Genomic DNA, 12,184 nt, shown 5'->3' with positions numbered 1-12,184 from the left:
AACAGTAGTCGTCCATTAGTTAATTTTTCAGTATTAAAATCTTCCACCTAAGGAAGCCCATGTCTCTTGCAAGCTGTGTGCTTTTCCTGACATTCACAGCTGGTCTTCTAGCTCCAGTACAAGCAGGGTGGCGATAATTCCACATTTTCCTGTTCAAGGCAAAGAGTCCCTCTTCCAGCTGTGAGGTAGAGATTGGGTATCAGGTCACTGGGGTGTGAGATACCACTGAGTGTAGCAGTTACACATTTGTTTCTAGTTCATTTATTTCAATAGTGCAGTGGTCTTTACTGTTGGATTTCTTAGTGTGATTCTCCACTGGACTTTCTTCTTGCTCCACTTGTACGGGTATGTGATGCTGAAACCCTTTCACTGTTTCTGGTCCACGAGATTCATTCATGGTCTTCACACAGCCATTTCTCTGGTAAGCCACAATCTGATGGATGTTAATAGGCTTAGTTTCACAGATCAATGGCACCTATGTGAAAAGCATTAAGATCTGGAATACTGCCACTGTCTGCTGTATACAACAGGAAAGGAATTTTTACTTTGAAAGCCTGTGGTCTGCTTTACATTCACCGGGATTATCTACGGCCTCCATAGACTTCCAGGACCTGTTTCTCATATACACTAAAGCATCTTTGCACCATCTGGATAAAGCGAAGGTGTCTCTAAGTCTGTAAAAATGCAAATGCTGTCACAACTCTAATTTAACTTACAGTAATAACTGCTTGCATCAGTAAAGCGATATAAGTAGGGTAAATAAAGTCTAGAATTTCAGGGATAAGCTCGAAAGATATGGACTCTCAATGACCAGTACACTGAGCTTTGGGCAGTGCTTGCTCTGGAGTGCAATTACATAGAGTAGTAAGTCATTTGTTCTTGGCTTTTGCCTTTCTTCTAACCCAATAAACTAACACCTGTCTTTTCAGTTTGCACTGTTTCAAAAGAAATAAAGAGGATTTTATTGACTGATTCATAAGTTAAATATTGGAGTGTTCCTTAAGTCAAACCAGAAGTTCTGATGAGGAAAATCAGACGTAAATACTGGCAGAGAAGAGAGGTGGGCTTGCAGCTGGGAAAATTTGGCCTTTGGGTATACATTACTAACTCCACAAATTATGCAGCCAGAATGTATGGCAGACTAATGGTATATTTTAATACTATTATAGAGCATGATGCAAAGAAAATTCTCATCACAGATGACTAAAGAATCCCTTAGGAGGGATTTTATATTCTTGAAACATCTCTTCTTGAGTTCTGACTGAGTTCTAAATATAGCAATGAAACGTTGTCAGGAGGCCTGTGCTATGTAAGAACTCAGACTACACTTCTGGCTTTGTAGTGGATGACATACCTTGCCATTAGGTTGTATGTTTAGGGTTTTTTGTAGCTAGCTGTATGTGTAGCCCATATATTCAGGCCTAATTCTGTCATCAGTAATTAGTGCAGGTGCTAAGTACCTCAGAGGATAAGGCCTGACTTTCTATATAAAACTTGAAAGAGCAGGAATTTTAAATGCATGTTGCAGGAAGGCATGAGAATGGGATTTACCAGATAGACTGTCTGTAAAATGGGAGAAATAATAATCAAAATAAAACTTTGCTATTAATACTGTTGTTCTTTGTAGACTACTACAAATGATGCACAGAAATGAAACATGCCTTGTGAAAATCAGTCCTGATGAAGAAACTTTTCTGCATGAACTATTCTGTCTTTGTGGAAGAAAGGTAGTGAGAGTCTGCCATGAGCTGAAATGGTTGGAGATTAGCATCTCCAAGCATGATGGGCTCATGGAATTAAGAATCTCCTTTGTCAGGGATTTGAAGGAAGAGCATGGGAAGGAGTTCCTGGTATAAGGAAAGACTGAATGATGCATGCCAAGGAGGAAGGGAAAAAAGCATAGGAGTTGAGGGAGGCAGGGGCACAATGCAGAGGTATGTGTGGTGTCTGGAAGAAGATACAGAGGAGGAAAAACAAAGATTTAAGGAGGGACTTGTATTAAATCCAGAGGGCATGAAGATGCCTGAGAATGAAGTCTAGAATGGAGCAATGTGCTTGTGCTAGTCCAGAAAGGAAATTATTGCAATGCTGGCTTCAGATTATGTGAACACAGAGGCTTGAAACACGCAGGGTAGTTGCTTTTGTTGTAAGCTTTATGATTATGCATATACACACTCCTAGATACCTTTACCTTCCACTAAACACAAATACTCAAGGACATGTGTCACTCTGCTCTGTTGCTGATCACCTTTTTAGAAGAAGAACTACTTACTGGCCAGTCAGGACTTGGCTCCTGAGTGTGGGACTTGCAGTTCCAGCATCTCATGCCTTTGCAGGACAGTGCAGCTGCTTCTCCTGCTCCTAGCCCCAGTGTGCCAGACACAGCTGGCTGGCAAGCTTTGACCTTGAGTGGCTTTTGCATGACCTCATGAAAAAGGACCCCTCCAGCCCATCTGGCTAAGCAGCACATTGCCCAATTCTGTCCTTTCTCTGAAACACCTTTTATAAACTAGATGGAAAAAATGTAGGAGGCCGAGAGCTCACAGGTTCTTTGCCATAATACGGCACAAGCTGTCACACCCTGGCTCATGGTGTTGTTACCTCGTCACCGTCTTTGACAAACTCCTTCCGGCAGATGTGGGCCATGATCCCGGCAGCCAGTGCATCTCCTAGGACATTGATCATTGTTCTAAACCTGTCTCTGGAAAATGAAATAGTAATGGTAAATTGTTGGCTCTTTGGGTACATTCCTATGCCTTCAACACTACAGTAATTATAGCCAAAGGCCAGTTTTGCTGTTTTTATAAACTATCAAGTTTAGAAATGGTAGTAAGGAGTTTGGCATGGGGCAGTCACTAGTTACTGAGCTGCTCAGTTGGGTTTTCCAGCCTTTTCCGAGCTCAGTGCGCTGTACCAGCGCACATTAATTTGTGAGCAAGCTAACCAGAGCAGCTATGCCTCCCTATACATGCAAGCTGATTCAGCACTGAAAAGGTTTAACACAGCAGATCAAGACTGCCTTTATGTCCGAGTTTTTATGTTAAGGTCCAGTATTATGGCCTGATTTGGAGGCTGGTGCTGCAAATGTCTTAATTCAACAAAAGTAGAGGGCAGCCAGGACAACCAGTACCTTATATTAGCTATCAAGGTCCCATTCTCAGCAACCAAGGTGCTGGTTAAGAAGATTATTGTATTGGTAGAGTGTGCAGAATACAATCAAAATTTTTCAGAAGATTGCTAAATGACTACACTCACAAACTAAGCAGGCACTGACCGTATTTAAATCATGTTCATTTCTGAAAGACCTATAGTTTCTATGGCTACCAGTGGCTCTTAAAGATTTTTCATTTTCTGCCATCATCTTTTCCAATTTAAATTTGTATGCTTGACAGTACTTTGTATACATACAGTTTCACTGTTTTTCATTTATTCATTTATAGCATCATTTCTTCCCTGTTTATACCTCCTAGTCACTATCCAAAAAATAAATCTATTAAAATACAAACTGTAAATACACAACAGTAAGTGGTTGTCGTAGATAAGTGTTACTCTTGAAACAGCTTGGAATCTATTAGTTAAAAATGACAAGATTTCAAATAGACGATATAGCTTTTAAGTCTGAAATACATTGCGTCTTTTCCAAGAAAAACACACACATCTGAAAACTGTGTCATACTAGTAACTTAATTTATAAATGTGCGTTATAAAATGGAGGTTCAGAAATCTCCAGATGTTTGGCTTATTAAAGTCAGTGATGGTCCAATATCAACACTGCCCAGATTTCTGATCCTGTATCTTAACATAGAAAAGAATTGAAACTGTGTGCTGATTTTTTGTCAGATATTTTAGGCATGTACTCTGTGCATGCAAATGTTTATGCAGAACTTGCATGAAAGTTCCTGCATGAAATGTTATTTGCATGTGGAGTTACCCACATTGTACATGCAATTGCAAGCAACTTCAGCAATAATATTGCACACCCTACACCTAGATGTGCTTGTTGACTCCAGGAGCCGGTCCTACACTTGTTTGCTGAATCCATTTTTTTTTGCTGTTCTGATTTTGGGTTTTGCCTTGAGGAGAATTCCCACAAGAATATGTTAAGCAGGGAAAATAATGTTACAGCACATATCGATAGATGTTCCTGTTACACATAGACTTTTTTTGTCCTTGGTTGATCATCAAATTTTGATTTTTGGAAGGATATTCTGAGTTGTTAATTTTGGATTGTGCAGAGAGTCAGCTGTGGTAAGAGAAGAAGCTGTATGAGCAGAGCTCAAGCATTTGCACTCCCTTTTGGGCTCTGATTAGCATCTCTTCTGAAGATAGGATTTTTCTGAGGAAACACTGCACCCACTGAAACGCTTAAGAAAATGGATTGCCTGGCACGTTGTTTGGCCGGTTCTAGTCCATGTTTCTGTGTGTATGGAGCAATCTGCACTACACATGAGTAGAACCACACCGCGCACCGCTGACATTTCCTCACTACAAGGCAGACCTGCTGCTAGTGGCGTTTCTTTCAGCGCAAACACGAGAGTCAGGTGTTGCAGTGGTATTTTAGCTTTAGATTACATTATTAAAGACGCAAAACTTTTACCTTGTGTTTAATAAATCAGCTGAGAAACGTTTTGATTTTCTTCTTTAAGTCTCTAGGCCCTAGCTAAAGGTATGAAGTTCACATACATGTTATGGCTACCTAAACGAGTTGTAATACCTGCAGTGCATTGTAATGGGTATTTCAGTCTCGTGAGATCATCTAACCAGCCTTCTTTAAGCATTCTTCATACTCCAGCACTTCCAAAACTAATACTGAAAATATTCATCATGTCAACCATGTTGACACTTTGCATCTGCAGGCTCTTGAAACCACCAAGTGCCGAAATATAGAAATATACTTTTTGTATGAAAGGTCATCTGCAAAAGACAGAAAATTGGGTCTGTTCCTTGCTCACTTTTTAATACCATCTGGAACTATAGCCTGAGAAAGTTTTTTGTCTGTTATTTTGGAAAGTTTTGTAAGACAAAAAGAAGCATAATTCCCATATACGCTGGAAGACTTACTGGAAAAACAATGAAATGTTGATGTTGCAAGAGCTGGCCGAAAACTGAGCAATATAGAGGGAAAAGGCTTTTGTAATACAGCTTAAAATACTTTGATTTTGTTGTGCTTCATTAACTATTGACCTTCAGTGACTAGCATTAAGAGGACTGCTTTATTATAATCTGATCTGCCATTCCCAAGTTTAGGTGCCGGCAGCAGATATTATTTATCCTTCACAGATGAATATTCCTGATACTCCTAAAATAAAATATGTCTAAAAATATGTATACAACACAACACTCATGACTCTTATTAATAATAATAATAGTAATATTCTATTACACCGAGCAGGAAAATAAATAATTTCTTCTCACAAACTTCGTGCAAAAAATCAGTGGCTTAAAGTTAAATAAAACAGGATATATAACAGAATGGACTTGAAACACATTTTTACCCAAAACCTTGGTGCAATGAAACTCTGCTGTATTAATGGAGACATATTTTATATAGATTAAATAAAAAATAATTTGGACTGTTTCCTTGTGGATGCTTACACTAGTTATGTAGTTAATTGACATACTAATGAGCTAGGGACCAGTATTTTATGATTCATCTTCCTAGACTATTCAAAATCGTTTGACTGATTTATGGACATTTACGTAAAAGTTAAGAGTTCAAATAAACCACTCCTTATGAATTTTTAAAGTGGCTTTTCTCATGGGTCACATGAATCTCTTCTGAGTGTGTTAAATTTTAGCCTCTGCCTCCGCTGTTAAATCCTCAGTGACCAGGGATGCAGCAAAGTAACCTCTCTACAGGATGGCTGCGCTTCCAAAACATGGCACCACACAGGGGGCTACAAATTGCTGCTGCTTGTTTAGCACTGAAATAGGAAGAGCAGAACTGCATCAGGATCCGTGATAAAAGGAAGACATTATTAGTCCTAATGCAGTGCATTGCAAGTATTACATTCGGAATCACTGAATCACAGAATCATAGAATGGTTTGGTTGGGAGGGACCTTAAAGATCATCTAGTCCCAATCCCACTCGCATGGGCAGGGACACCTTCCACTAGACCAGGCTGCTCAAAACCTCAGGTTGACTGTATGATGGTTCTAGTTGTACTAGTAGCTATACACAGCACAAACAATTACTGTACCGTCACCGCTATTTCAGGCAGTGGTATCTGTGGTGCAGGAGTACTTGCTTGCTTTAACAGTGGCTCATGCCTCTTTGCAGAGTGCTTCACTACCTTGAGATATGTCCTTGAACTGTCAGTGGGCTGATAAGTGTGTGCAGGCAGACACAGAGTGCAGGCAAACCATGTTTCCTAGGAATGTCGACCCCTTGTCCTCGTCCAAGGTAAGGTGCCAGAGCTGCACCTGATGGGCATTTGTCTGGCCTGACCTTAAAACTTCTCATGGAGGTCATCCTCCAACCCGGCTAGGTGCAGCCACTTCCATTGCCTGACTATCCTTCTAGATAAAAATCATTCTTAGGTTTTTCTGTGATCTGACCTAAGGTAGTTACTTTGGTCTACTTCTTCCTCCTCCCTCCCTGTGAATTTGAGGAACAACTGATCACTGTCCTCTTCAGAACAATCTTACCTGTATCAGAAACTGCTGTGGTGACCTCTTTCAGCCTGCTCTGGTTTTAGGCTAAACACACTCTGCTTCTTCAGCCTTTCTGTGTTGGTCATATTGTCCAAGTCTCACCTAGATTCTCTCTTGTTTGTGTGTATCTTTTATCAATACAATGCCCACTTTGGCAAAGTATTTAATCTGAGACCACATTAGCACCATTTCAAGCAAAATAATTACTTCCCATGCCTTTTATGTATATCTGTATTACTATACCCCTGCAGACCATTTCCCTTTTTAGCAATGTTGCCACACTGGAAACCTCAAAAGCTTAATGTTACTTACAGTGCCCAGTCGACAGCAATAATCAATGTGATGTCATCTGTTGGGAGCCCAACTGAGGTCAGAACAATGACCATTGTCACCAGGCCAGCTTGCGGGATACCTGCAGCACCTATGCTGGCAGCTGTTGCTGTGATACTTTAACAAAGAAAGAGAGGAATAAACTTTACCAGTGATGGGTTGCTCTGCAAGAAACTACACCATGTTTCTCCTAAACCACAGTCCTTCTTACACAAGCTGCTGCACAGAAGTGCCAGTGTTTTGTGGACAGAAGCCAGGTCAGAGAGCAAGAACTGGCCGAACTGTCTGCCCAGTGCTAAATTCTCACCCTCTACCTTTGCAGCCTTGGCACTGGTGGGGCAGTTCTGTTACCTCTGAATATCACAAGTGCAGAGAAAGGGGAGGCAGCTGGGCTGTCGGCTTCTCTGAGTTACGTCAGCTTCTTGTGGGTCACGGCACCACGCAGCGCTGTGTGCCATGAATCTGCCAGCACTCCTCATCGCTGCTTCACCCTTGGCAGCAGAGCTCCCAGCAGACATGTCTGAATCATCATCGGCAGTTCCTGTGCCGGGCAAAGCCGCGGCTCGCTGCGGCTGGGGCCTTTAATGTCAATCCATCACAAAGAGGCTAGGCCAAGGGTAAAGAGGCTGGGCCAAGGGTGAAGTCCTTGCATAGCGCATGGCTTTGCATACTTGGATCTAAATATGAAGCAAGCGTGAATGTGACTATACCTCTTCAGTTTCTGGAAAGTATTTTTACTTGACCGTCACACCATTTTTTCAGCCAGGCAAGCAGAAATGAATGGAAGACCAGGGCAAGAGTGGACCTGGCAGGCTGAACATTTTTTTCATAATGCTATTTTTAGGGGAGGGATTTCATTCCTTTTTCCAGGAGCAAAAGTGACTGGATATATTAATTTCCGCCCATCTGGCCACTTCCAAGAGCTAGGCCATCCAGCAGAAAGACAAAAACCAAATGTTGACACTTGTAAAAGGATGACATAAAGTGTATACACTGATAATCCACTGCATTCATCAATCCAGAATTTCAGAGCTTTTGGCAAGCAGTTAAGTCTCATCAACCTGCTATGATGGAAAATGAGAGTAACAGTATTCACCCATATGGAAACGGAGACACAGAGATATCCAGTATCTTGCCCACAGCTGTATCAGTAGAGCAGCATCAGTATTTATAACTACAGCCCTTTCCTACAATAAAAAAATACATTTGCATGTGGGTGTAATGGGGAATGGGTAAGGCTTTTTCAAGACATTTTGAAAAAGTTAGTTTGCATGGCATGCTAATAGCATTGTAATAGGCAGAGTATAGATAGAAAGGAGGGGACAGAAGCTCAGTAGTTGAATAAGAGATAAATATAATGAACATTAAAAGGTTCTCCAGTTAGTGCCATAAACTGGCTAGCTGACTAGGACTGTTTCTGCCTCCTCAGTCAGTTCAGGCCACAAAGTCTCATGACTTAATTGGGAGCAAAACCAGGAATGTTTAACTAAGATTGTATAGGCAAGCTCATCTGCTATTCCATTCAATTTTGACCTTAATGTAGATGTTTCTTTCTACAATATGCTCAATTGATGGGAATAGGATCTTTCTTTTTCTGCTACATCTACGTTTGCATAATCACATTGATATATACTGTCAACCTGGATTTTACAAACTAAGGGCAAAGTAGACTGATTACTTTTCTAACATTTTTTCTCCTCTGGCAAAAATATCTTGGCACTCAGGAGTGTTTGAATTTTAAATCTCCAGGTCCTAAAGTATCACGATCTGGGGCAGGTTTGGCCCACAGAATACAGTTAGAATTTGGCTTCAGATATTCATGGTACTGAATCCACTGTAAGTTCCTATTTATTCCCTTCTTTTGTGAGTCTTTTTATTTCTTTTCCTTTCTTGGATTTTTCCAGTCTTCATTTGTATTTTCCTTCTATTGTCCTTACTTCTGTCTGGTCCTTATTTACTAGCACTTAATACGGGGAGTGAAAATAAAGAGATAAAATAGGGTTCTGCTAAGAGAAAGCTAGAACTTACCTTCTTTCTATTTACTATCACCCTCCTTCTCCTTCATTTTTCAAATCACCATTCTCTGCTTCAAGGTGTATGTAATGTCTGCCCACGCTCCGGGCCATATTTTGGGACCTCACACTAAAAACATCTCCAAATTCAAAATCACCAAAGACTAAATTTTAGCACAGGGTCATTCCAATAATTTTCAGAGAGAGAGTGAGCCTGAAGCAAGAGCTCATATGGGCACAATTTATGTCTTTTGCTTCTAGTCTAACCAGATCTTGCCAGAAGTCCATTAGCAAATCTCAGCTGTCATCTGGGGTTAGTTTCAGGACTCTCTTCTTGTCATGAAGGTTTTCAAGTCCAGCAGAAGATGGGCAAGGCCCAGCAGTGTAAATGGGGCAGTGATGAGGTCACTGGGTGGGTAAGTTAGCAGATCTCGAATACGTTGCACAAGGGTCTGACTATGAGGAATGTTTTTCTAATCATTTGTTCCCTGCTGGAAACCTGCAGGTTTCAGTCCCTGAGGTATTCTTTGGCAGCCACTGGAGTTATTCTGGCAGGAATTGTTCAGCTGGATCTTCTAGGCTTTTGGATCCATTACAGACCTTTCAAGGACGGAGGATGCAGATATAGGACTCTCCACACACTGAAAGCATGGTTGTTTATGAAGCTTTCTGCTTTACCAAGCAGCAGAGAAGACATTTTAAAAATATCCGAGTGATATGACATCTTCATGAAAACCTGCTCTGATGGTAGCATCTGTCCTCCTTCCCTGTTCCCCTACTCTTCCAAGGTTTGACAAAGAGCTTCCTAACACACACTAGTCCTTGTTATCTGATATAGGACTCCTAGTTTTGCATTTTTTAACCTTTTCCTCTCGTGTAAAGATGCAAACCGAACTTAAAGTTGAAAATAATTCTGACATTTAAAATAGTGTTTTAAATACCAATACTAATAGTATAATGTTCCAAACCTAGTAAATGATCCATGGGTTGCCTAAGAGTAAAAATTAGACAGTTATCCTCAAACAGAAACATGTTTCCTGGTGTCCACATGCTTCTATTTCTATTGAACAGTACCAGTACAATTTCTCTTTGTACAATCCCTGATCTCTGCATTACTTAAAAATAACCATCCTACGAGGAGTGCATCCTTTGATAATACCAAAGATGAGTTTTGTTCTGAACATTGCTACATACAAGAATCGTAAGAGTGTCAGACTCAACAAGACAAGCAAATCGCAGCATGTGGAATTTGAGGTTTATACCTTATGGTAATAATCTGCCCAAAGTCCAGCTCATAGTTGTTAACTTGTGCAATAAAGATAGCAGCCACTGCCTCGTAGAGCGCCGTCCCATCCATGTTGATGGTGGCTCCCACAGGCAGCACAAACCTCGCAATCCTCCTGTCCACATGGTTATTCTCCAACAAGCACTTGAAAGTGATAGGCAGTGTGGCTGAGCTGCAAAACAGCAAAGAAGCACACATTGAATTATTTTTATTTCTCGGGAACAGAATGAATTGTAGCAAACCTTCTCCAGGCAGGGTAAATTTTACAGTAACCATCTGGGCACTGCTTCTCATTCCTTGGTCTGCATGTGTACTCACTTGCCATATAACTCACTTCTTTGCTTGAGGCAGGATAAAGAGGGTACATATATAAATGCTACAGTTAGCGCAAATTTTCCTTCCCCAAAATTAAAAATGTCTTTCCCTCTTTCTGAAGAAAAGGGACAGAAATACCACAAAGGCAGTACTGAACACTCAAATGCAAGACAGAGGAAACACTTTGTGCAGCTTATTAGTAAAATCTCTGACAACTGTTGTGCACTCATGGTTTCTAAAGGTTTCCTTCCAGGCCTGCTGAAAGAGAAAGCCATTTTTAAACAGCAAGAGTAACCATAAATCAAGGAAAGGTATAAAGCAAGAAAGGCAAAAACTCACTGTAAGGAAACGCTGTATAAATACCCTTAGCAATTGTTCCAGTTCTCATTGCATATTGACAGTAATTAGATGAATGGTTTAGGCAATTAATTATAATGGCAATGAAAGCTTACAAGAGATTGGAATGCTGCTTGGGTTAAACACTAAAACATCCCAGTGGGGCAACAGCTTTGACCGAGAAACTAGTCCTTCTTTTGCCACAGAATGCATTAATGCAGTAACGTTCTACCTCATACATAAGCAATTATTTCTGCAAGGGGTTAGGCAAAGATCTTATCAACAGCACCCCTGAAAATAAAAGCTACAGACCAAGCTCCTGTATTCAAGAATATACAATCCCATTTCTTCTCTGGAACAGATCTGCCCATGTCCCTTGTGTGATCATATAACAATCACATAATTGCAGGTCATACATATTTATATATGTAAATGAGATACAAAACTGTATGTGTGTGGAATGGTATAAGACTGTTTGACAGATATTCATTTTAAAATGAGCTTGACCCCTTCCAAACTTTAACCCTCAATTTCATACTCTCTAAAAAAAAAACTGAGACAATTAAATATTATCTAGTCATAAATTTCCTCGTTTTCAATAAGATGCATGCATTTTTAAATAGTAATACACCTAAGTATGTTTATCTTTATATTTTATCAGTCTTTTTGTAACATTCTGTATTTTAGCATACGGTATCACATTCACTAATATGTCATGAGTAATTAAACTCCATTCAAGTGAGTGAGGGGGTATTTTTTACGGAATATCAGTTTGTACTGGAAATAAGTAATACCATTGAACAAAACATACAAATGGCAAAATATTTTCCTTGTTATGATAGTAACTTTAATATACTGCTCAGTATCTGAGACTATTTAAATAAATGTAAAATAGCAAACTCCTTCAAAATGATTCCGAAGTTACCTCTTTAAAGATGTAAGTATTTATAGGGGAAATATTGGTATGATACTAAGGTCTTTAATGTTCTGTTCTCTTGTGAGCTACATGTCCCAAGTCATGAAATACAGTCATCTTTCCACTAGTTTGGGCAGCTCAGATTGCTCAGTCGCTGTGTGTTGTGAGCCTCACATCAGCAATGTGGCTTTGATACCTAAATCTTATAATGACCATTATCTGTTCTTAATTGAAGATAACACATTGGAGCTACAAATTCCTTCTCGGTCATTTGTAATGACCTACAAAAGCAGAGAGAGATTCCAAAAACTCTGAAATCATAACCCCAAGTTTGC

General features: G+C 40.1%; 1 protein-coding gene across 1 annotated transcript in view; it reads right to left on the bottom strand.

Moving 5' to 3' along the window:
* Positions 1–238: 238 nt before the first annotated feature.
* The window catches only part of LOC104164198 (excitatory amino acid transporter 5-like), a 55,309-nt gene continuing 43,363 nt past the window's right edge, over positions 239–12,184 (bottom strand). The window contains exons 8-11 of the mRNA XM_009703455.1: positions 10,260–10,454; positions 6,968–7,102; positions 2,602–2,701; positions 239–475 (exon numbers count right to left, since the gene is read on the bottom strand). Coding sequence (XP_009701757.1) covers positions 239–475; positions 2,602–2,701; positions 6,968–7,102; positions 10,260–10,454 — 667 coding nt within the window. The remainder of the gene's footprint in view (positions 476–2,601; positions 2,702–6,967; positions 7,103–10,259; positions 10,455–12,184) is intronic.

The sequence above is a fragment of the Cariama cristata genome, unplaced genomic scaffold, assembly GCF_000690535.1.
Source record: "Cariama cristata isolate BGI_N322 unplaced genomic scaffold, ASM69053v1 scaffold12927, whole genome shotgun sequence".
Taxonomy (NCBI): Eukaryota; Metazoa; Chordata; class Aves; order Cariamiformes; family Cariamidae; genus Cariama; species Cariama cristata.
This window is presented reverse-complemented; position numbering and strand designations above follow the sequence as displayed.